The sequence below is a fragment of the Gymnoscopelus microlampas genome, assembly GCF_963454915.1.
Source record: "Gymnoscopelus microlampas genome assembly, chromosome: 12".
In the NCBI taxonomy this organism is placed as follows: domain Eukaryota; kingdom Metazoa; phylum Chordata; class Actinopteri; order Myctophiformes; family Myctophidae; genus Gymnoscopelus; species Gymnoscopelus microlampas.
The window spans coordinates 7,153,158-7,179,508 of NC_139949.1; the positions used below are offsets into that span (position 1 = coordinate 7,153,158).

The 26,351-nt window shown below is 43.3% G+C and overlaps 1 protein-coding gene and 1 long non-coding RNA gene across 2 annotated transcripts in view; both read left to right on the plus strand.

Moving 5' to 3' along the window:
- The window catches only part of LOC311057152 (uncharacterized protein), a gene marked incomplete at both ends in the record, with an annotated part of 46,276 nt that extends 34,372 nt beyond the window's left edge, over window positions 1-11,904 (plus strand). The window contains 10 exons of the mRNA XM_084074103.1: window positions 5,256-5,336; window positions 5,545-5,610; window positions 5,720-5,869; window positions 6,307-6,394; window positions 7,358-7,861; window positions 8,143-8,179; window positions 10,051-10,084; window positions 10,261-10,373; window positions 10,509-10,737; window positions 11,833-11,904. Coding sequence (XP_083930229.1) covers window positions 5,256-5,336; window positions 5,545-5,610; window positions 5,720-5,869; window positions 6,307-6,394; window positions 7,358-7,861; window positions 8,143-8,179; window positions 10,051-10,084; window positions 10,261-10,373; window positions 10,509-10,737; window positions 11,833-11,904 — 1,374 coding nt within the window. The remainder of the gene's footprint in view (window positions 1-5,255; window positions 5,337-5,544; window positions 5,611-5,719; window positions 5,870-6,306; window positions 6,395-7,357; window positions 7,862-8,142; window positions 8,180-10,050; window positions 10,085-10,260; window positions 10,374-10,508; window positions 10,738-11,832) is intronic.
- Window positions 11,905-11,953: 49 nt separating this feature from the next.
- On the plus strand, window positions 11,954-14,931 carry LOC311057572. Its single transcript, XR_014601970.1, has 3 exons — window positions 11,954-12,253; window positions 12,685-12,745; window positions 13,570-14,931. It is a non-coding gene; the product is annotated as an uncharacterized lncRNA (long non-coding RNA).
- The last annotated feature ends 11,420 nt before the right edge of the window (window positions 14,932-26,351 follow it).

Consider the following 26,351-nt stretch of genomic DNA (forward strand, 5'->3'; position numbering starts at 1 on the left):
CAACACTGGTTCAGCGGGGTCTGTTTCATTTGCAGCGAGCTGTACAGTGATCTGTTGACTGGACTTTAGTTCTGCATTCACCTTGTCTGGAACATTGTCATTTTCAGTCTCCTCTGACTGATCAGGTGATGTCAGAACGCTGGGCCCGTTCCACCATAGCTGGTTCTGTATCAGGCTTTCAACACTTTCTCCTCTTGTGGGGAGGTCAGCTGGATTTATCTTCCCTGCGATGTGTGACCATGTTTCAGGGTTGGTCAGTGACTGGATCTCTGTCACTCTGTTTGCGACAAACTGTTTCCACTTCTGAGCTGAGCTGCAAATCCAATGCAGTGTAATCATAGAGTCTGTCCACATTCTTATCTGGTTTGGTTCCACTTTTAGAGTAGTCATTAAGTTGTTGGCTAGTCTCGCTCCAATCACAGCTCCCATGAGCTCCAGGCGTGGCAGTGTCATTTTCTTGAGAGGGGCCACCCTGGATTTGGATGCGACTAGGCTCATCGTAGGTTCTCCGTCTGGTGATTCACCTTGCAGGTAGGCTGCAGCACTGTAGGCTCTTTCACTTGCGTCGCAGAACACATGTAGTGTCAGGACATGTTTGTTTTCTGGTTGCATGTCTGTTCGATACCACCTTGGTATGGCGAGCTGGTGTAGCTGGGGTAGTTCAGAACACCACTGTTGCCATTCTCGTGTCAGGTCAGGTGGTAGCTCTTCATCCCAGGAGAGTCCTCTCTCCCACATTTCTTGAAACATGCACTTGATTCTGATTGTGAAAGGTGTCAGGAACCCGAGTGGGTCATAGATGCGTGCAGCTGACTGCAGAACACTTCTCTTGGTGTTCTTCTTTTCTTTTAGTATGTTCAATAGCGGTCTGAGGTCAAAGGTGAATTCATCAGTTTCTGGTCTCCACACTAGGCCTAACACTTTGAGCACTGCTCCGTGTCTCTGGTGTCTCCTCCCATTTCTTCTCCAGCTCATGAGAGTTGGTCATCCACTTGCAGAGGTCCATGCCTGCTGTTGACAGTATTTGTTTAGCAGTGGTTGTCACATGGTAGGCCTCTTCAACACTGTGTGAGCTTGCAATGAAATCATCCACGTAAAGTGACTCTCTTAATGTCTCTACAACCTGTGGTTGTTCTTTTTCATATTGTTTCAGGTGCTTTCTGATTGTAGCTGCGAGTAGGAATGGACTTGGGGAGGCCCCAAACACCACTCGGGTCATCCGCAGCACACACAGCTCTCCATCCTCTTCTCCACTTGGTGGGCCTGTGAGCCACAGGAATCTCACTGCATCTCTGTCTCTCTCCACTATGGAGATCTGCAGGAAAGCCTTCTTTATGTCAGCCATGAAGGCTATTTCATGTTTTCTGAATTTTATGAGGACACTGAGGAGATCTGGATTCAGGTTTGGTCCTGTGAGCAGACAGTCATTGAGGGATGGGCGGCCATCTTCATGAGACGACGCATCAAACACCACTCTCAGTTTTGTGGTCACTTTGTCTTCTCTGAGTACTGCGTGGTGAGGTAAGTAGTATTTCACATTGTCTTCACTTGCGTTGTCTTCTGGCACATCCTCTGCAATGTTCTGCTGTAGATAGTCCTCCACTACTTCATTGTATCTGCTGTAGAATGTGACATCCTTCTTAAGTCTTCTCTTCAGACCTTCAAATCGTTTTTTAGCAACTCTGTAGTTGTCTTGGAGCTCTGCTCTTTCTGGTTTCCATGGCAACTCCACGTGGTATCGTCCATTTTTGAAAGTTGTTGTTCTCTCGAACATCTGCAGAGCCTCTTCTTCTGCTGGGTTCTGTGTGTTTTCACTTGTGATACCCAGAGACTCAATTTCCCAGAATGCACTTAGTTGCTTGGAGACAAGTGTGTCCTCTTCGAGTGGAATGAACATGCAGGTTGCCTCTGCGACACTTGACATGGACACTGGTCCCTGCACAGACCATCCGAAAGTACTCTCCAGTGCAACTAATGTCTCTGTCAGTCTCTCCACCCTTCCTGAGACTATTTGCCAGTAGTAGTCGGCTCCTATCAGGACAGAGAGCTCAGGATCATCATCATTACCTGGGAAGTCTGCTAGTTGTAGTCCCTTTTTCTTGAGCTCATGTTGAATCTGGTCACCAGGAACTTTCATCACAGCTGAGCACACCTGTGGGGTTTCTATGGCCTCAATTTCAATACTCTGCTGGTTGTCCCAGACATTCTCCAAGATGACTCTCACTGTGTTGCGTTGTGACATTGTGGGAACAGAGGAGCCAAACGTGTGAAGAGTGAGTGTCTCTTGTCTTATTACTGGTAATTTCAGGCTCTTCACAAGGTTTTCATGGATGAAGCTTCTCTGACTCCCTCCATCGAGTAAGCAGCGAGCTATTTTTCTGCCTAATGGGCCTGTCACCCATGCCTTAGCAGTTTGTAGCAGCACAGTGTTCTGTCCATCTGGTTTCATCTTTGCTGAGTGAGGAATGACTGAGGACACAACAGCTTCTCCTGTCACAGTGGGGGGCTGCACCTCACTTTTCTCCCCAGTGCACACAGCAATGTGATGCCTCCTTCCACATTTTTCACATGAAGCATCCTTCACTTTGCATGACTTTGCAATGTGTTTCTGTCCCAGACACACAAAACATCTTCCCATTTTCTTGATCTTTTCTTTGCGTTCTGGAATGCTGTTATTGGGGCAATTTTCAGATTTGTGTTCTGCACTGTCACAGAATAAGCAGTTGTGTGTCTTCTGGCTGGCTGTGTGCAGTGCAGCAGCAGATTGCATGCTGGGTCTGTTCATTTTTGTGTCATTGAATGAGCATGACTGCTTCCATGGTTTGCTTTCTGGTTTCTGTTCTTTCTGGGTGTATGACGTTGTCATTTGCAGTGCTCTTTCCCTGCTCTGAACCTCCTTCTGTAGGAATTTGACAATTTCATCAACCTTCCATTCATCATCATTTCCCCTCTGACGGCTATATTCAAGAGCTATGTCATCTGGAATCATCTTCATTAAAATTGGGCATAGTAGGCTCCCATATGTGTCTGACACTACACCCAGTGACTCCAAACTCCTAATTTGAATCTCACATTCATCATATAGCTGCCTTAATGCATGCACATCAGAGGATTTCTTCACAGGAGCAGCCTTGTCATGTGAGCACTGATAACCAGGTCTTTCCTTCCAAATCTGCTTTGCAGTAACGTGATAGCGCTGTCATAATTAGCATCGGTTAGCATCAGTCCTGCTACTGCCTTTGCAGCTGGTCCTGTGAGATACGTTTTCAGGTAGGTAAACTTCTCACGTTTGCACAGTGCATCATTCGTGTGAATAGCAGTCTCATACTGGCTCCAAAACTCCTGCCATCTACTGACATCTCCATTGTATTTATCAATGATCAACTTCGGTAGCTTCACAGACTGTCTGTGTGCTAATGAGTTAGCTGAGTTAGCGTCGCTCACCCTTTGCTGCGTCGGTGCTTGGAGCTGCTGTCTTTGATCCTCCATTTTCTTCACCATGCGCTGAGCGCGGCTCTTATACGAGATGACACGTTACTTGTATTCCTCCGTTGTTTCAATCTCGTTCTCCAAGTCATCCAACGCCGTTAGCCGTTCAATTCCATTGTCCAGCTCAAATAGACTGTCCTCCTTCGCGGACAACATGTCCAATAAAGTGTTCAAGTTCTCAATGTCCGGATCTGGCTTAGTTATTTCTCCGTCTAACTGGTTCAAAAGACGTGTAGTACTACCTCGGATTGTACCCCGTTTTCTTCTCATTCTTTCCATATCTGTCCTACGTTCCTCTTCTGTCTTTTTAGCAGCGGCTGCAGCTGCTGCTGCGAGTTCTCTCTCGCTCATAATACCGGGTTTCGGCACCAAAAAATGTAGAATAACTACGGTCAAAGTATTGGACAGGACGTCGAAAATATGGAGTTAAAGTTGGTACTTTATATAGGAAAAAAGGTGTGATACAAATGGTACAGAACAACGGTCTTTAGACTGGTTAGCTTAGCTTTTCATTCATTCGATCCACGCAGCTAGTATTGCTCAATAGCACTGGAACAACAACACTGACCCGGTATCTATTAACATCCGGTTTACCGCTAAGCCTTGTGGGACATGCAGTTTTTCACTTAACCCTTTGCAGGTATACGAAATAGAAAAGTAACAATACACTGTCAAACAATGTTTCTCAATAAACAACATCAATAAACTCTATTAAATGAAATATTTCCCTTTTAACTCTGCTTTTAACTGTAAATAGTACTTTATGAATTTACCAGCAATTAAATCAATCATGCAAATTAACTGTAACCCATTAAGTTACAACAGATACACAGTGTTTCAAACTCTACAACCAGATATAATGGATTAATTTGTGTAAACTGGCACTGCTGTATTTAAAGTGGGGTGTAAGGGATATGTTTTGCTAAACTAAGTGTGACATAGCTCTGTATTCCAATAGTAATCACTGACATAGAGTGTTTGTTCATTAACAGGGATCTCTGTGTTTCTTCAGCACTTTAATGAACAGAAAATAAAATGTCAGGTGAGGATACCAATGTCGTTCAATCAGGAGACAGAACTAATGCAGGATACAGGATAAACAAGCAGAATGATGAAACAACAAAATGAACTAAAAACATTGGTAACTGCCTGGAACATTATAAAACTGACGCTGGTAAATGGGTTCTCTCTCCTTATTGCTTTCCCTCCTGAAACTATTATGTTTATTACATTGAGCTGAGGAGACCCCTGTTACTGAACAAGCATTATATCAGAATACATGGCTTTAACCTTTAAACAGTTTTGTTTTGTTTTTACAACAATAACAGTTAAAAGTCAGTAATTATGAGTAGTTTTTTTGGGTGATAGTTTTTATAATACTGGGGAAAAGCTCCTTCCTCTCTTTAAGTATCCAGGACTGATTCATTCAGTGTGTGTACTAAGGTGTGATATCGTAGCCTACCTGGGTGGTTTTATAGCAAAAACATAATGGACAAACACAACATGTGTGTATTTCAAAAAATTACAACACACAACACAATATTCGGCACATTCAGCTTAAATGCTATGTAGGCCACTAAGGCCAGTGATGTTTTTTTTCTACAGATTTTACCTGCTATGTTAATGTCAGCCCGGGGCCATTGGAAGCATCTTAGCTCCCCCCACTTCCTTTACCCTGCTCTGATTGGTTGAATTCAAATGTGTGAAAGACGCTCCTCAGGTATAAGTACCATAGCATTGTTTTAGTCTGTTGTTTGTGCTTTCAGCAAATTCAGAGACAAGACAGAGAACCAGACCTTTCATCCCATTTCCAAGGATTTTACTTTGAGGAAGAAGTTTACAAGAAGGTAATAGGTTGCACACTGTAAGTGTGTGGTTGAGACTTTGCACTTTACCTTGGTCGAAGAGTGAGTCTTTGAATTGTTGTATACAAAATACTAACCCTGAAGAAGCCATCTGTTGAAACGGTTGTATCTAATTTCGCACCGTAGATACGAGCTGTGCAACCTCTATCCTTTTTAAAAGTGTTTTATACCAAGCCATTTATCATTACAGATGAGCCAACCGATGGAAGTTGAACAGTCCCGCAGAGAACCGAAAAGGAGGAAGGTTGAGCACCAGGTTTGTAATGTTTGTGTTATTGCATAACTATTACAATGTGTTATCTATTATCTTCTATGAACGTTGTTTTTTTTTAAAAATTAGATAAGTTGCATGTATTTTCTTACAGATGAATGCAACAGCAGTAGTGTTGAAGGTGTGTTCCATCCCTCTATCACGTGTACGGTTTAACAGTGGACTGTTGGATGTGAAGGATGAAATAGTTCCATGGGATCTTTCTAACCCTGTGGAATACACTGCTGTTCCAAAAAGGGAAAAGGTAATTTGCATGAAAATACTATCTGTTGGTTGATGTCTTATTTACGCCACATTAAACCATAGCATCGGGAAAAACTGACAACGCGTTAAATGTCAGTGTGTTGAGAGCTTGCATGTTAGTTGTTTCAGTCAATACATGCATTTTCAACGTATATTCAATATGTTGTCAGCATGTTATTTGTGGTGAAGAGATTTGATGCGTCAGTAATACAATGAATGGGTGAAGTAGCTGGGGAACACCAGCCAATTAAATATTAAGGGTGTGTTTGAGTGGCATAGTTATTGTGGCCCATAACTCTAAATGTGCTGCCTCCAAGAGGAGACTGGTTTTAATGAATTATTGTATGTATTGATTGTAAAACAATGAAAAAACAAAACACTGCTGTTTACACAGTTAATTCAACTGTTGTTTTGTTTCTCTTTTCCCTTTTTCTGTAGGTGTCCTCAAAAACATCAGCTGCCAGGGATGTGAAACTGGTTATAAAGGAAGAGAGTCTTTGTATGCCGTGCACAAGATACACCAAAGGTGAGAGCGATGATGTTCCTAATGCTTGCATGTGTTCAGAAAAATGTGCAACCGGCTGTAGTTGCTGGGACTGATTTCAGAGCTGAACCCTTGAGTCCAGGTGTGAATGAACCAGAAAAACACAGTGCTTTTACAAACGGGAACACACAGATATGCATACATAAATATTATATGATATTCACACAATGATTTTGTGCATTTATAAATAGACACCATGGCATGTGGCCAGTTATTTTTTACACGCAAGCGCATGCATGGTACGGTGCACGCTAGAACGTGTACCCATAGATTCACGAGCCAAGTACCCAAATGACTACTTTTGCATAACAGGTTTACTGGAGAGCATCCTCATACACAGTATGAAAGCTACAGTACTTCTGCTGTGGTATCCTGTCTGCATGCAACGTGAATGCCTCCACCATACTTTTATTTCGCTACTGCAGTGTCTCCTCCTAGACCGTTTTAAGCTCCTATAATTCAAGGCATTTCTTGAAGATTTACAAAGACTAAAACTAAGCTAAAAACTAGTAACGTACAGCTGTTCTGTGAGCATAAACACATGTAAGCTCAGACTTAAACGTAAAATTCCACAAGAGAAAAAATAATCACCATTACACCACTGACTGTTACTGAACTAATTGAAAGCCAGTATATGACGTCATATTGCTATACAACAGCTGACCTGACCAACTTACCTCTCTGTACATCACTGTATACCAAATAGGGTGCTTAGGGTACTAAGCTCTACCATTCTTTGGGTTCATTCATTCATTTGGATGTGCTCAGCGTGCATACTGAGGACAACACCCACGTATGATGGCCATTCATGCCATTTTGTGGGCTTGAAACATCACAGGTTCAGTGCCACATGGCCAAATACAAACGGTTATCATTGTTGGAATACATTGGTACTACCTCAGTGAGTGTCATGACTTAATTATCATGTTATTTTCCTCCTCCTAGACTGTGTCCCTGTGTGTAAAGACAAGTCTTCACCTGAACAGAAGGAGAGGGGCCACAGACTGATCAAGAAGGAACCAGAATATCCACAGATTAAAGAGGAACTGGAGGAGCTATTCCAAAAACAAGAGGATTTCCAATTAGAAGTTGATGGGACAATGTTGACATTACTAACAGTGAAAAGTGAGGATGTTGAAAACAAAGAAACAGTCCCTCCAGCCATCACCTCATCTGTACACAAACAAAGTCAAGCTTGTGCAGAGGACAGTGATGTGTATAGTGATGCTCAGCTCCTCTCTTCACACTGTTCTGAATCTGATACTGAAGACAGTGATGAGTGGGAGGAGACCAGGGAAGCCCCATCCATTTTAAACACACTGCAATCACACAAGACACACAATGTGGAAGGACAAAGACCATCTATGAGCAACAAGCTGTTCCACAGTGTGAAATCATCAAAACAAATTCCATCCATGGCGACTCATAGAGGGGAAAAGCCCTTCATATGTACACTTTGTGGCACCAGCTTTAGTCTAAAATGTACTCTGAAGCGGCACATGAGGATTCATACAGGGGAAAAGCCATTTAGCTGTAACATTTGTGGCAGCAGCTTTAGTCGACGTATACATTTTAAGAGTCACATGAGAATCCATACAGGGGAAAAGCCATTTAGCTGTACTGTTTGTGGCGACAGCTTTTGTCGAGCAAGTGGTCTGAAGCAGCACATGAGGGTTCATACAGGTGAAAAACCCTATATCTGTACTGTTTGTGGCAACCACTTTGGTCAGATGTGTTATCTGGAGCGGCACATGAGGATTCATACAGGTGAAAAACCCTATAGCTGTACAGTTTGTGGCAGCAGCTTTAGTCAAACAAGTAGTCTGAAGAAGCACATGAGGATTCATACAGGGGAAAAACCCTGTAGCTGTACAATTTGTGGCACCAGCTTTAGTCTAAGTGCAAATTTGAAGAGGCACATGAGGATTCATACAGGCGAAAAGCCCTTTAGCTGTACAGTTTGTGGCAGCAGCTTTAGTCAAACAAGTAGTCTGAAGCAGCACATGAGGATTCATACAGGGGAAAAACCCTTTAGCTGTACAATTTGTGGCACCAGCTTTATTCTAAATGAACATTTGAAGAGGCACATGAGAATCCATACAGGGGAAAAGCCATTTAGCTGTACAGTTTGTGGCAACAGCTTTAGTCAAAAAGGTGATCTGAAGATTCACATGAGGATTCATACGGGGGAAAAGCCATTTAGCTGTACAGTTTGTGGCAACAGCTTTAGTCAAACACAGAGTCTGAAGAAGCACATGAAGGTGCATACAGGGGGAAAGCCCTAGCTGTGCAATTTGTTTCAGCTTTAGTCTAAAATGAAACTCTGAAGCAGCACAAGGGTTCAGATAGAGGGAAAGCCTTAGGGTTGTACATAATGTAGCAGAAGCTTTTCCCTATTCCGGTGTGAAAATGTGCATGAGGAACATTCATTGTAGTACTGTTTGACGGTACTGTTTGACGATGACTCAGATGCTAAGGCAGAGGGAATGACACAGTCTGACAAGCTACACATTACAATATTTTCCACATTTATACAATGTTACAAAAACCACATGTATACACTTTTGCAATGGGCATACTACGTAGTAAGTTAAAGTTGCAAGCAAGTAAAAAAAAGTCTTCCTCTATGCCAGCCCATAACAGGAAATTGATTTTGAAAATACAAGTTTGTTTTTCAAGGAACTGTGAATGTGTTATTTTGCTCACATTTTTAGTATTAGTAAATATAATTAGTATTGACTAAATATATTATTTACATTTTGAGAAGAGACATTCTGGAGTTTGTATGCCTGTCTGGCTGTTCTATAGTTGCTAGGGTTATGCCTTTATTTCAAAATATATACATTAAATGTGTACATTAACAAATTAAGATCTTACACTGACATGTAGTTTTAAGACATGCTCTGATTTAAATGCCTTTCTGTACATGGCAGCAGTAGAGAAAAGCAGAATGGAGAGAAAATCAATTCAGTCCTGTCATATGTTTAACCCTTATGCCTTGTTAGCGAAATGTGTGTATTTTTCGGTGATTTCTTTAGGTAAAAAATAATGAGAACAAAACTTTTAAAACCCAAGAGTAAAAACATATTGGAAAAACTTTTGAATCTACGTAAAACGAAATACTTTGTAAGATAAATGTGTAATATAATGTGTTATGCTAATAAAATGAGTTGAATGTTTCTTCGTTTGCGAATGAAAGTTATCTTTTCCGATTGCAAAAGCCTTCTCTCTCAAAACCGGTCTTCTTGGTCTCGATTTCTATTTTTTCTATCTCAGATTTTTTTGTGTGAGGGGTGAAAGTTCAGAAGGCGGGTCCTACGCTGGAAGATGTAACACACCTCTCCATTGGCCACTCTTAAGCCCTCCTCATTGGCCACCCTCTTAAACCCTCCACATCCACCAGAACCCGGAAGAGAATCTCACTGCGCACTACTAATAGTAGCATCACAGAGTGTAGCATCAGTAGCTTAGCATACTAGCGGTATCAGCAAACAAACACACATGTTTGCAGCCTACTAACAGTCTAACAAATACATTAAAACATCACACAGATACACATTCTGGCTCCTACAGCCTGTAGCCATGTGTTATGGCCTTTTACACATAATGACAATAACTTCTCCTGTTCTCCCTGGCAGAATGCAGAACCAACCAGGCCGACCACAGGCCCAGGTAAGGATAATTTGCTCATTCATACATACATTTGCTCATCATGTGGTCATTGTGAGACAACATAGGCAAAATATAAACTTGCATTTGGCTGGAATCAATTGTTAGTGGGTTTCATGCTCCGTGCTCTCATGTTAACACTATCTTAATTAACCGTAACTCCTTAACTGCCATTCCAGTATGACGAGCAATCAGCCACTGAGGCAGTTCACCACCTCATGTCGATGCTCCACAGACCAGTTCCAGAGGAGCCTCTAATGCACAGGCCTACAACCAGCACTGAGATGCACAGGTAAAAAAATGGTTCAAAAATTTAGTTTATCTTTGGAAATTTACCCAGGCTATTTGCATCGTTTAAATAATTCTCAGGCTTGGTAAGGGATGTTATTCAATATGTGACATTAACATTGTTCTAATAATCATATAGAGCCAGCCCTGGAAATTTCCTGAAAAGGTTTGCCAAAAACAAGGGTCACCCCATCCGAAGCCCCATTCCAGCCAAGCTGTCAAAACTGTGGAAGCCGTTCGAGGTCACTTTCATGTTGCTGGCCTCGAAACTTGACACTACCACATCTCCCAGTGATGAGCTTGAACTCATCCAGGCAGGCCTGGGAAAGAGGACATTGGCCATTACAAACGACTTCAGCCATGCAGAGGTGCAATGTTTAATTTTAAATGTATCATTTTTTTACTTTCCCTTTTAGCAGTTATCCAGTTTATTGGGAGCAACATTTCCGATGTGGACCTTAAGTTATCACTAGACATATTCCAATCTGATAGAGAAAACATTTAAATGCACTATGCTTTAGGGTTATGCATACTTTAATTGTGCTACATGCTTTTAAAGGTGGAAATAGTAGGAGGAAAATGTTCCAAATCCTGGGAGAATTGGGATACATTGGGACTGCCCTCAGAAGCATATCAGGAGGAGGAAAACAAATTATCTACATAGTGCCCCTCGAAGATGAGCTGGACCTAATTCCACTGCCAGCAGCGCTGATGCCAAAAGTGGCATGCAAACATTGCTTAACCTTAATGCCACTACAAATGTTGGCACTGCACATTGATCAGTGCGGAAACACATCCAGATCAGAAACCGAGGTAAAAATGTTTCCTGCTTTACCTTCCTTTTGTAACATAAAAGTGTCTGGGTGGGCAGGGGTAAACCTGTTTATTAGGACATGCATGGTTGTCTACTCCCTCCCATGAACAACTGATAGTTGGCTGAAACACCGACTGCTTAGTTCATTGTAGATTGGCGTAACAGCTTCATTGTGGAGAACATTTTAAATGGAGAGCAACAGACCAAAGAATACTCAAACATAACATGCAATTTTTTAAATTTTGTTTTTAGAAAGTTGTCAGTCTTTGTGGCGATTCAAAATGCTTCAATGTTATGTATGCCTTAAATCTGTTGGAACATATTGATGTATGTTAAAATGCACTTATATTATGTGTAATGATGTAAACTGTTTGGGACGTAAAAGCTGCTTTATGTGACTTCTGGCTGTTCTATACAGGCTTCTTAAATTTAGACCTTCAGGTCAGAATTTGTAAAAACTAGACACATGATGGTGTCATAGGTTGTGTCAAACCAGACACATGAGGTCTGTCTCAATTCAGGGGTTGCGCCCTGCAAAGTGCGGATTTTAAGGGCGATGACGTCACAGTGGAGCTTCAAGTGCTGTCCCATTTCGAAGACCCCTTCAAATCCACCCTTCGAATGTGCCCTACTTTCCCCCTTTTCCAAGCGTACACCCGATGTACGCTTCAAGCACTTCGGTGAACAGCCGAGTCCCACAATGCAACGCGAACTGAGCTGACGGCTGGAAAATTTTCTGAGCGGCCGCCATCTTTTTCACCGCTATAAATTCTCGTCCATCTAAACTTCTAAAACTCTCTCTAACTTCTTTTTTGTGCCACGGAATTTACTTTTAAGATGTTTTAGGATAGCATTAAGTTGTTTAAACTTCATATATGTGGTGATACTATTTAAAAATAAGAATTCAGAGAACCGTCCCGTCGGGTCCTGGGGCGGCCAGTGAAACTCACGTAGCCGTCTAATGCAACCTGTTTTCGGCCTGACTCTTCCAAACATGCCGTTGCTCCCACGGTTGTCCGTGGAACGAACTTGGAGCCAGCCTGAACCAGCCTTAAAGGCGGACCAAAGCTGTAAGTTTTAAAACCTTTTAAAAGTGTTGTTGTGTCACGGAATGTACTTTTAATATTTTTTAGGATAGTATGTAGTTGTTTAAACTTCATATATGTGGTAAATGTATCGTGAGCGAGCCTACTTTAACGTTAAACCGCGGCCAGCGGTGCTCCTTATACCCGAACACAGCCAGCTGTTTTCGGGGTAGTCCTTTTCAAATGCCCCCCCCCCCCCCCCCCCCGCCCCGAGATAGTCAGTGGTTAAACATTACTGAGATTATACGGCTGGTTTAATTGTTGTTGTTAAACATGATATGTAGTGGGTTGTATGTCACGAGTCCGACTAGTATTTGGTTTAAATTATGTTAATGGTCAAATTCAGCTGTGGATTAACTGTGGTCGTTAGTAGCGTAAGAGCCCATTTTGAGTAATGGTTTTATTGCATTCAACAGTGGAGGAAGACCCCAATGATACTGGCCCCAGCCCCCAGTGCCCCGGAATTTAATTTCAAATGTAAGTACCGTGTGTGTGTGTGTGTGTGTGTGTGTGTGTGTGTGTGTGTGTGTGTGTGTGTGTGTGTGTGTGTGTGTGTGTGTAGTGGTGGAAAAAGTACTCAAACGTTTTACTTAAGTAAAAGTATCAATACTGCAATGTAGAAGTACTTTGTTACAAGTAAAATACCGGAATTAAAAATGTACTTGAGTAAAAGTATGAAACTGTTTGAAAGTAGCAGATGGACAACGCGTAGCATGTGAGCTTGTAGATCTACCTTTTTCAAATAGCCTATGTATAAAACGGACCTGAAGTGATTAATGTATGTTTTATAATAATGTAATCATGTATACATTTTATCTGCAAAGTAACTAAAGTTTTCAAATAATTGTAGTGGAGTAAAAGTACAATATTTGCCTCTGAGATGCAGTGGAGTAGAAGTAAAAGTATAACAAATTGGAAATACTCCAGTAAAGTAAAAGTAGGCCTACCTCAAAGCTTGAGGTAGGCCTACTTGAATACATGTACTTTGTTACTTTCCATGTGTGTGTGTGTGTGTGTGTGTGTGTGTGTGTGTGTGTGTGTGTGTGTGTGTGTGTGTGTGTCCAGACGTGATGCAGACGTGACTTGATCAAACCACTCTGTATAGTTCTGGGGAAAAAGCTAAAGTGACAGTCTCAAAGCATAGTGCATCTCATTAACCACAGATAGAATCAGAGCTAGATTACAGTTTTAGCTCATGATTGAGAGGACCCTGTGTTGAATGTTACAATGCTGTCACTCAGTTAAAACTGGTTGAGTAGATACAGACCAACCTAATTCTTCTCATTCTATCCCTAACTCAGCCAAGACCCCCGTACTCCCAGGTACTCTGTGCGGACACACGGCCTGATTTCCGGCTGAGCAGGGAGGCTTTGGCAGTACTGTTGGACCTTCTCGAGCTGGAACGGCAACATGGATGGGGTGCCACATTTGAGGTCCTGGTGTTTCTCTTCTGGCTGGCAAGTGGAGCATCATACAGGGTGGTGTCGTGTGTTTGATATGCCTCGTTCCACTGTCCACCACGTTGTCCACAAGGTCACAAGGGAGGTGGTGGCCATCCACTTCCCAAATACCCCCGAAGACCTGGAGGCAGTGACCCGTGGGTTTGCAAGGCTGGCTGGACATGCTGCCTTTGGAAGAGCAGCTGGAGCAATCGACGGCTGCCATGTCCGTATAACACCACCGATCGGCCCTGATCATCAGTGCTATCAGAACAGGAAACTCTCGTCCATCATCCTGCAGGCAGTCTGCAATCAGAGTGCTCCGCTACATTCCACTGTACTTGAGGTCACTCTACTCTCCTCCAGGCCATTTCATCCTGGCAGATGGAGGGTACCCATGCCTCCAGCACCCCTCCCCCTCATCACCCCCTACAGGAGGCCAATACCTGGTGTGGGAGCCCAGCGGTTCAACCTCCATCATTCCAGGGCACGTGCCATTATAGAGCGTGCCTTTGGAATGATGAAGACTAGGTTCCGGGCCATCTTCCTGCACCACACCTTTGTACCCTGTGTAAGTAATCACTGAACAGCCTAGTGACCCTATTCTGAGTATAATTTTGTAATATGCTACTATAATGTCACCTACTTCAACGTTCATAAGGTTGTTGCATCTCTGTGTTAAATGATGTATTGTTTTCTCTATTCTCTATTCTGTGTTAATATGATGTATTCTGTGTTAATAGGGTAATTCTGGAAAAACACATGTAAAAGAATAATAAATATGTAGAAAGGAGAGTGTCTAAAATGTATTTTAAAAAAAACATGTTTAAGTGTTCATTTTTGTTTTAATGGGGAAGTAAAAAAAACTCTAATTTTGTAATATGCTACTATAATGTCACCTACTTCAACGTTCATAAGGTTGTTGCATCTCTGTGTTAAATGATGTATTGTTTTCTCTATTCTCTATTCTGTGTTAATATGATGTATTCTGTGTTAATAGGGTAATTCTGGAAAAACAAATGTAAAAGAATAATAATTATGTAAAAAGGAGGGTGTCTAAAATGTATTACAATATGTTTAAGTGTTTATATAGTTTTACACAAAGGTATTACAAATGTTAACATTGATAGTGTTTATATGAAATGTGTTTTTAATTAGAGTTTCACAGAAAGCACTTTACTGTAATGTTTCCCTGCATTTGAAATAAAATCAATTTGCACTGTTTGATTGTGTTGGACTAATATGATCATATCATGTAGCTGGAATAATTAACATGACTAAATTGTGTTACCAGAACATGATTAAAATATTTATAAATAAATGGAATGATGTTAAAATAACACGACTGAATCATGTTGGCAACGTGATTGAAACGTGTCTAAATCAATGGAATGATCAGTGGTGGAAAGTAACTAATTACGTTTACTTAAGTACTACTGAAGTAACATTTAGAGGTATTTGTACTTCACTTGAGTATTTCCAATTTCCAATACTTTCACTTCTACTCCACTACATCTCTGAGGCAAATATTGTACTTTTACTCCACTACATTTGATAGAGTTAATCTTGTTGATGATAACTTATCAAGTGTCAGAAACCTGCTTAAAATGTCATCTCTGTTAATGTACAAGTAGATGGTATTACCTGCTTGGCATTGCTGCCTGTCGCACCTCCTCCGGTGCCCACGGGTCAGCTGCAGGGTCATCAGCTAGGAACCACCATTCCTCAACGTTTCACTCCTTTAATCACTAGAACGTCTCCTGGTGGCGGAGCAGTGACAGGGACGTCTCCCTGTCACCCCCTGCAGCTGACAGATGTTACCCCCTGCGGCTGTTGTCGGGGTTAGTTGTTCTTTCCCCAGCTCCTATCCTTCCTCCTCAACCAGAGCCAAAAGCTTCCTTTCTCGGCCTCTTCTGCCAGGTCTTTTATGGCCTTCCTCAGCTTCCCTCCTGTCACTCCTGCATCCCTCAGGAGGCGTGTGACTGACTGCCCCACGTAGCCTCGGCAGCCAACCTCCACTGGGTAGATGGTGGCCTTCCAGCCGGCTTCCCGGCACTCAGCAGCCAGCTCTGAGTACTTGGCCTTCTTGCGCTCGAAGGCGGCCTCAATCCCCTCCTCTGATGGCACTGTCAGTTCAATGAGGTGCACCGCTCTTGCCTTGGTGGACCACACCACGATGTCAGGGCGGAGAGATGTAATTGTGATCTCCGTGGGGAACCGGAGCTGCGTCTTAAGATCAACTCTCATGTCCCACTCCTGGTCGGGGGAGAAGGGCCTCGATGTCTCTCTTGGCCTGTTGTTTCTTCGTCCACCCCCTTCCATGACAAAGCTGGTGTGGTTCTCTGCTGGTGATTCTTTGCTGCCCCGTCGGCGCTCCTCCAGCACCTCAGCCAGTTTCCCCAGGACTTGGTCGTGGCGCCATCTATAGCGCCCCTGGGAGAGTGCGATCTTGCAGCCTGACAAGATGTGCTGGAGGCTTGCGTTGGGAGCACTGCAGAGTGAGCAGCATTCCTCATTCCCGAACCATTGATGCAGGTTACGAGGACAGGGAAGCGTGTCATAAGTAGCACGAATGAGGAAGCTGATCCTTGCCTGTGGAATCTTCCACAGGTCAGAACAACTGATCTTCCGGTTGACAACTCCCTCCCAGGTTGTCCAACTTCCTTGTCGGCTCTGTGACACGGCCTTGATCTTGTAGCGCTCTTCCTCTATCCTTGACACCTCTGCCACCACCATCTCCTTCCTCTCCTTACGGTTAGCCTTGGACCAGAACCGTGGCGCTTCTCCCCATCCTAGCCCTGTTCTTCCTGCTTGGACTCTACCCATGATCTCTCTGTGCTGCAGCCTACTGACGGCTTGGTCAACCTCTGCTTGGGCGTTCCACTTTCTGCCAGTGGGAACCCTGGCGTTGGCGTTCCTCACTGACTGGTCTGTGGACTCTCTTAGCTCGAGGACCAGCCTGGACTTCTCCTGCATGTAGCCGAGACTGATGGACTGCAGTGGAAGCTGCAGTGCATTCTTCCCAAAGAGGCCAGTTTCAGAAAGGCAACGTGGAAGTCCCAGCCACTTTCTGATGAATGAATTGGCTTTTCCATCCATCTTACTCACGGCGGATGAGGGGATCTCGCTCATTTTCAGGGGCCACATCACCCTTCTGTAGAGTATCATCTGGTAGCACCAGACCTTGTACTTCCCAGGGAGTTGGCTCTGGTCAATCCTTGCCAGACCGTCCGTGAGCTGTTTCATGACGGTCCTCCCCATCTGTTTATCAGATAGCTCTGCAGTGTACTGCCTCCCCAGACTTTTGAGGGGTTGTTCAGACAGGAGGGGGATTTTCTCTTCCCCGACGACAAAGATGGCATTGTCGTTTCTGACTCCCCTTCTGAGTGACAGGCTGCGGGATTTGGAGGGTTTGATCTTCATTCTGGCCCATGACATCAGCTCGTCCAACCTTCTCAGCAGTCGAGATGTACATGCTGCTGTCTGAAGGAGGCTTGTGACGTCGTCCATATAACTCCTCAATGGGGGTAACCTCTGACCAGATGGTAATTTGATTCCTCCAACCATTTGTCTTGCTCCGATGAGGATTATCTCAAAGGCTGCCACAAACAAGATTGGAGAAATGGCACACCCCATTGCAATTCCCACTTCTAGGTGCTGCCACCCGGTGGTGAAGCCCGGGAGGGCAAAGCACATCTGCAGATCACTGAAGTACAGCGCTACCAAGTTCTTGATGCAGGGAGGCATGTGGAAGAACTCCAGTGCGTAGTTGATCAGCTGGTGTGGAACCGATCCATACGCATTGGCGAGGTCAAGCCAGATGACGTGCAGGTCGGTCTTCTCCCGCTTAGCCTTCTGGATCTGGTCCCAGATCATCATGGAGTGCTCTACGCACCCTGGAAAACCTGGGACTCCTGCTTTTTGACAGCTGGTGTCAATATAGTTGTTCTCACCGGTGACCGGTCAGAGCCGAGGTCAACGTGTTGTTTGAGACATTTGTACTGTTTGTCCAAAGAAACTATCACACCATCATCATCTTCATCATCTACCATCCTCATCTTCATCATCTTCATCTGACAACATCACTTACATCAGTTACTTTGCAGATATAAATTATGATATAATGAAACACACAGTAACCACTTTAACACTATTTTATACATAGGCTATTTTCAAATATTTAGTACTTTGAGTACATTTTGATGACAATACTTTTGTACTTTTACTCAAGTAAATGTTTAATTCTGGACTTTTACTTGTAACAGAGTATTTTTATATTGCAGTATTGGTACTTTTACCTAAATGTAATATGCTACTATAATGTCACCTACTTCAACCTTCATAAGGTTGTTGCATCTCTGTGTTAAATGATGTATTGTTTTCTCTATTCTCTATTCTGTGCTAATATGATGTATTCTGTGTTAATAGGGTAATTCTGAAGAAAATGGGTATTGAGAAGAAAATCACCCACAAGCAGGCCAAAAAAAAGTGGGAGAACTTGAAGAAAAAATATAAAGTATGTGGTTATCCCTTTTGAAATACTATTTGTTTTTAATCATGACATTTAACCCATTTAGACCTGAGGCTGTTTAAATCCTACCTAAGTTTTCTGAAAAAAATGAATAATTATGATGCTGTATATATCAGTGGTGCCCAAAAGGTAGATTGCGATTTAGCAGTAGATCACAAATGCTGTGCAGGTAAGCCTGGTGTTACACCAAAAGTGGTGTCTTCAAACTTCATACTACTTCAGCGAGAAAGCAAATGTGTAATTTTACATTTATTTTGCTATTCAAAAATAGCAGATCTACAAGCTCGTGCTATGAGCTGTATACTGTAGTGTGTTCTACCGTGGTACGCTGTATACGCCGTATGGCCTGCAGATCTTTTTCGTCGCCACGCCACCATATACATTCAAAAACAGTTCTAAACGGCGTATCTGATACGTTGATACGCATCTGATACGCTGCACCCAGGAGTGGCTGGGTTGGGGGCGCAGCAATACAAACAGCAAGAATGTGGTCTGACAGTCTGGCTAGTCTTGCTAGTCTTGGGGTGATAATTAATGGCTACTGGCGTCATAGCACAGCAAAATCTTGAATCTTCAATGCAGTTTGTGTCTTCAATGCCAAGTTAATACTATTCTGTAATAGATACAGGAAGGCTCGCTGTTAACACTGCTATTATATCTGATAAGCCTAACCAGCATTTATTTATAACAATCCTTGCACTTCTATGGTAATATATATTTAAAGGTCCCTGGAACAAAACATTTTGAGATTGGGTCCGTGGTCAAATACATATAATTTTGGGGGACATGAAAAAGTTTTAAAAACCACTGATAAAGCAACATACGTTTTTCAGAAAAATATTAGGCATTTCTAGAATCGGCCTCAGGTCTTAATGGGATAATAATAAACACTTTTGCTTGTTGTGGTTAACTGACATGATTGATTTCCGCTGCATTAGGATTGCAAGTATCCCAAGACGGGCGAGGGTGTGGAAGGAGGAAAGTCCACTGCTGCAACATGGCCTTTTTATGAACTGATGGACCAGGCTCTTGGAGCGCGTCATTCCATCAACCCCCCAGTCCTGATTGCCTCTGTCCCTGATGATGACACAGCACGACCAGACACACCAGGGCCTGGCACGGCCGCAGGGTCTGACATGGCCTCAGGGTCTGCGGCCGTGTCTGCGTCAGGGTCAGCATCAGGGTCAGGGTCAGGGCCCAGTGCAGGCCAGAAGAAGAGGGGCAGAGACGAGGAGCTCCTCACGCTACTGAAGGAGGACATGAGGCTTCAGAGGGAAGCGGAGGAGCGGAGAGCTGAAGAAAGCAGAGAGAGGATGGACAGGCTGTTCTCTCTACTAGAGAGAATGGCTGATAAGTAATGAATTTAAATGTAGAGAGAACAGCCAGTTCATCCTCTCTCTGTGATGTTCATTTAATGTATTGTTGTTGTGCATACATACATATTTATTCATATGTGTTCTTTTCCTCTTGTTTTTTGTTTAAAAAAAACAGCTAAAACATGGCATTTATATACACATTTAAGTTACTTATTTTACAAGAAATATTTAAAATTCAAGGGAAAAGCTTAAAGTATATCATTATTTGCCCTCAACTCCAAATGTTCCGAAATGATCTCATATTCACTTTTTCCTTGGAGTGCATTACCTGACAGTTAGCTGTATCGTTCATGGGATGTTCTTTATATATTCTTTTACTTCAATATTGCCCAGTGAAAACTAACTGATGTAATTGTCAGTGCTCTGGGTGGCCAGAGATGGTGAAACAGGAGGATGGGACTTGAGACTGGTGGTGGGGGCGTGTGCACTGTGCACATGGGGTGATCACTGCCTGCCTCCTGTGAATCGTTTTTTTATTTTTATTTCTTTTTATTTTGTACTGGCAGTGCCAGTCCTGTATTTTGCCTTAACAAATACCCACCATTCCACTGGAATGCCACACAAATGGTTACATCCGCCATGTTTTCTGCTGTAAGAATTGCACTGTTCCTTATAGTACTGATATCTAGTACTACATGTTATGCACTGTTCTGATATACTGATATATATCTATATGATATGAAAAGTATGATCTGAGTAAAAAGAAAGACGTTCATTTGTTTTCCATGTTTTTATTAAGGCTTTTTAACCCATTAAGACCTGAAGAAGCATCTGTGTCACATTTTGATTTGAGCTAAAAAGCATTATTTTACACTTTGACTATTGAAAAATAGCAGATCTACAAGCTCATAGCGCGGCACGAGTGCCGCGCTACGAGCTTGTAGATCTGCTATTTTTGAGAAATTGTAAAAACTAGAAGCTCGCCCCCGCTACGCGGGGGCTCGCGTCTAGCCCGCGGCCACGCCCACGTAGCGCCCGCGGCCACTTGGCAGCTCATATAAGTGGCGTAGCGTCATGAGGGCCAGTGGGGCCGTGGCTCGGTCAGTGAAGACCCTGTAGTGCGGATGATATGTGGCATAGAGGGGCAGATTGTAAATCCCCAGAGGAAACATCCGTGGGCTACCATTGGTTCAGCGATGTGTGCGGTCGCCCTGCGGCCCCTCCTCCTCCACCAATGTGCAGTATTGAGAGCCCTGACGTCACAACAATTGGAGCGATGGGCACTGCACTCTGGTTGGTTAGGGTAGACCTAGGGCCCAGGTAGAACCCAGGTAAAGCCTGCATGGGCAAACCCAGTTAGGACCCGCCTTGGTCCCACATAAACATGGCTAGTTGGGGCCCACCTAAGGGCCAGGTAGAAGCTACTTATAGCCTGCATGGGCATCGCAGTTGGGACTGAAGTGGATGCCGCTGACATTGCTGACATGGGGTCCATATGGTTTAGCCCACCTTGAAACCATATGGGAACTACGCTGGCATGCAGGCTGGAATGCAAACGCTGCATCATACCTGTAGTGTGTAGTTTGATGTTGTGTGTGTAGCAGATTTACCTGCAGTGTGTAGATCAATGTCCATATGAAAGTCAATGCCCAGCAGTGTTGTTTTTTTCTCCAGCAGAGTTTCTAGTGTCTCTGTCTGTCTCTGGAAGAGGTTGCACATGAACTCTGCAGCCGCACTGAGGCGCTCCAACACAAACACTCTGACATTAAGCTGCTTCACACAACAAACATCAGCACCACGCTGCTGTTTGTCCAAAAGACACAATATCTCCTCTCCCACCGACGTCATGTGTTCATTTATCGACAGCCGTACAGACTCCTTTTGACACATTTTACCTCGTTTATCCAGCTCTCACTGACTCTCCACATCGGGCTGGTATAGCGCCACCATGAGGCTGATTAGCGAAATCTCAAGTGGAATTTCTTCCTCGGCATAGTGGGAATGTGGGTGCAAAGTTGCACGGAAAGTGCATGCTGTGTTCATAATGTGAGGCATTTTGGTCCAAACGGAGCAGGCCTGCAGACTTTGGAAGCCATTTTAGCCAATCAGGATGGAATATGAATAATCTGAAAGGGTGTTTTTTTTTAATGACTGTGGAGATACTGTGTACCGATTTGCGTGATGTTTGGGCAAAATATGTAGGAGTACTGTGAGAAAATGTGATTAGCAAAAAGCGGCCTCCTGGTGGCACTGTAACAGGGCCATGTGAAAGAAATAGGGCAGAGGTTCTGAATTGGCATCCAGTGTGTGTGCACAGTTTCGCTGCGATCAAGTCAACGATGTGAGAGAGCTATCACAGACGGACGGACAGGTCTTGCGCCATGCCTTTCGGCCTGGCGGAGACAATAAAAAAACGAAAGTAAAGGAAATGACCATTTCTGCAACAAAAGTAGTCAACAAACGATACTATAAAAACATTGGCCACATTGTCAAATAATCTAAGAAAGAGGCAATCATGTAGAAAATAGCCGATCTACAAGCGTACAAAGCCTCTCAACGTGAGGCGTTTCGAGCTTGTAGATCTGCTATTTTCACAATATTTACTTGTGGAATGGAGTCAAACAAAATGGGGGGGTGCCCAGATCAATTACGTTTATTTGTGGGGGGGGGGGGGGGGGGGGGCTGAAAGGGTTGATAAGCACTGCTGTAATTGGAGCGAAATTATCTGAAATTACTACATGACCATAATGCAGCCTAAACGTGCGTTGCACGGGGCGGTCCTGCCATTACGTTAGTTACTGTAGTTGCTGTGGAGCTACATAGTTCTCCAGAAGACACACACAAACATACACCATCTACAATGGACTAACTGAGCAGCAATATTGACATTCACCACACGAACGTGCATTGTTGACAAAGTGATTGCACAGCCGCTGCAGGCATGACAACCACGTTAGCGTTAGCGACATGGCAGCTATCACAGCTCCCTGTCCGTCGTCGCTGCGACTGACTGTGTGATGGCTACAGCAAGCTCTCTGCGATGCCATTGTCTGGGAACTGCTCTTAGCGTGACACGACCAATGAGAGTGAGCGCTGTAGTTGTTGCTAAGATACGGTGGCGTCTCTGCCCCATAGCTTGTAGATCTCTCACGCATGATTGGCGTAGGCTGCGTTGCCAGGTCTGACTGTTTGTATAAGCGATTTTGGGCTTATTTGGGTGCACTTTTGGGCTCGTTTCCATAGACCACGGCAGTGCTTATTTCTTTCCCGTGACCGATGTGGCATAAAAAGGTGCAAAACGAACCATCCGGAAGTACATTGCGAGATGAAATATATAGCACTTTTTGATTATTAGAGAAGGACACACATGTGAAGGTGGAAAATGAAATGTAGGAGGTTATATAGTTTTTCATGAGCGATTTTTGTAGCAAGTTGTGAGAGAATTGGGCTACTCCTGTGGGCGGGGGGCTGATTAGAACCATTGGGGTTTGAAAGGAGACGCTCTCTGTTTGAGTAGTAGAGATGTGTGCAAATCTTTGAATATATATTATTTTAAAGGGAACATTTTTAACTCAAATCTTTTCTTCTGGGGGTCCCTGGAACAAAATATTTTGAGATGGGGGTCGGTAGCCAAATATAAATCATTTTGGGGGTCCTTGACATGGAAAAAGATTGAGCTCCACTGATAAAAAAACGTACATTTTTTTCAGAATACTGTTAGGATTTAGAAGACATTAGTTACCCCTGTTTATACACAAACTCAAAATACATGCAACTTAATATAGTAAAAAAAAAAACATGTACTGTATTTGCTTTCATACAACTAACAATTGATCACTGGCAAATGTGACTGCTGATGCGTCATGTAATGACAAAGTGAAAACGGTGCATGGTGAACTATTTACACTATTTACAGTTATTTACAAAAAGTTGAAAAGTGGAGGAAAAAAAGTAGAAAAATGTGGGCTAAACAGGGAGTCCCTGGCAGTGCTGTTAGACCTTCTCAACCAGGAACAGTGAAACGGATGGGGTGCAACATATGAAGACCCTGGTGTTTGTCCTCGAGGTAGCAACTAGAGCATCATCTGGGGTGGTCCACTGTCCACCGCATCATCAGGTGGGTTTGCAAGGCTGACCCAATCGACGGCTGCCATGTCACTGTGGATGGTTTTAGAAAGAGGCAAGAATAGCAAACATATTACAAACGTTTCCTAAGGTAAACATACAAAACATTTTTAAGTAAATGGGAATCAGTAGATATATACATTTGTTCTACTTGCCTGTACTTAATAGTCATGGTCCATGGGCACCTCCTCCAGGCCAGACACCTCCGCAGTCAGATCGCCACTGACTGCATCGGCCACCCTCTCCCCCTCACCCTCTCCCTCATCCTCATCCTCCACCTGCTCATCCTCTGGGTCCACAATGTCACCAGCATCCATGCAGATGTTGTGGAGGACCGCACATGCTGTTATGACCTGAAATTATATGAATGGGGGGGGGGGGGGGTAAATTATTATTATTATGAATTATATTGAATGTAATCCTCAGAATAGGGTCACTAGGCTGTTCAGTGATTACTTACACGGGGTACAAAGGTGTGGTGCACCTCCAGTGCACTCAGGAAGATGGCCCGGAACCTGGTCTTCATCAACCCAAAGCAATGCTCAATAATGCCACGTGCCCTGGAGTGATGATTATTGAACCGCTGGGCTCCCACACCAGGTATTGGCCTCCTGTAGGGAGTGATGAGGGGGAGGGGGTGTTGGAGGCATGGGTACCCTCCATCTGCTAGGATGAAATGGCCTGGAGGAGGGTAGAGTGACCTTAACCCTGCAAGGCCCAGATTCTTTTCAAGTTGTGATGATTCCTGGCTCTGTGGGGGGTATTTATATGCAAATATCCATGCCAATGGCATTGTAAGACTAAACAATAGGACCCAATGAGGATTTAGAGGTGAAAAAAACAAAAAAATAACAGAAAAGAAAAATGATTTAAACTAATTTCTTTATAAAACATACATGTGATCGTGCGATCACACTGGGCCTTGCAGGGTTAAGTACAGCGGGCTGTAGCGGAGCACTCTGGAGTCGTGCACCGACCCAGGCCAGCCCACGTAGGTGTCCATCAATCGGCCCTGATGATTGCAGACTGCCTGCAGGATGATGGAGGAGAACAGTTTCCTATTCTGGTAGCACTGATGATGAGGGCCGATTGGTGGTGTTATACGGACATGGCAGCCGTCGATTGCTCCAGCTGCTCTTCTGAAGGCAGCATGTCCAGCCAGCCTTGCAAACCCACTGGTCACTGCCTCCAGGTCTTCGGGGGTATTTGGGAAGTGGATGACACTGTGGCGGATAGCCACCACCTCCCTTGTGACCTTGTGGACAACGCGGTGGACAGTGGAACGAGGCATATCGAACACAAGGGACACCAGCCTGTATGATGCTCCAGTTGCCACCCAGCACAGAAACACCAGGACCTCAAATGTGGCACCCCATCCATGTTGCCGTTCCAGGTTGAGAAGGTCAAACAGCACTGCCAAAGACTCCCTGCTCAGCCGAAAATCAGGCCGTGTGTCCGCTCCATTAAAAAAAAATTTTTAGGATAGGGACATGTAGGTTGACCCGGGAGTACGGGGGTCTTGGCTGAGTTAGGGAAAGAATGAGAAGAATTAGGTTGGTCTGTATCTACTCAACCAGTGACAGCATTGTAAGATTACACAGTCAAATCAGAGGTTGAAAAAAGTACTCACATTTCTTACTTAAGTAAAAGTATCAATACTGCAATGTAGAAATACTTTCTGTTTCACAAGTTTTGAAATCTATACAAATATTTTGAAAATAGCACATCTATAAAGAGCTTGTACATCTGCTATTTCCAAATGGCCATAATGTAATAGGGCTAATGTATGTTGTGTAATAATAATCAAAATCCACAAAGTAACTTGTAACTAAAGTTTTCAAATAATTGTAGTGGAGTACTGAACATTGGAAATACTCCAAGTAAAAATATCTCAATTGTAAAAGTACAGTACAGCACTTGAGTAAATGTACTTAGTTACTTTACACCTCTGAGTAAAATACTGTGCGTTAAACTTATCCATTTATAACTGAGAGTAGGCTATATAGCATATGAATTTATCTCAGAGCTGAATTAACACTCCCTTTAAATATAAAAGTAGGGCTATATAATATAAACGTATATGAAAACTAGCTAGCTGTTGTTATAACTGACTGTAAAGTATACACAAAATAACCTTAACTTACTTGTCCATCGGTCATTCCCAGCCTCAGAAACAACACACGCCGGCGACTCTGCCGGCGGTGTTGCATCTCCATCTCTTCCATAAATTCATAAAGAATAAAATACAAAATAATAATGACAAAATCCATTTTTACCAAAATAAAGGGGACAGGAATGAAACTTAAGCGGGGCAGCGGGGTAGGACGAGACGGAGACGCTCGCGCTGAAGTGAAGAGGCGGGAATATTGGTGGAAGTAGGCCTAATAGCCAGCAGCAGAAGAAGAAGAAGCAGCAGAGATACAAATCTAATAGCAGAGCAGATGATAAGCTACACATGTAAAAACGTATTTGTAATTCTGAAGTGAATAAATGCAGGTGTCCTCTATCAGCACAGTCTCTGCAAGGAGTCAGGACACTCCATTAAATCATATTCATATTAACGGCGTAATAATAGGCCTAATAATAATAATACTAATAATAATTTGTTTATAATACACTTTACATTTGGGTAAAAAAAGACAAAAAAAAAAACATCACATTAAAACATGTTA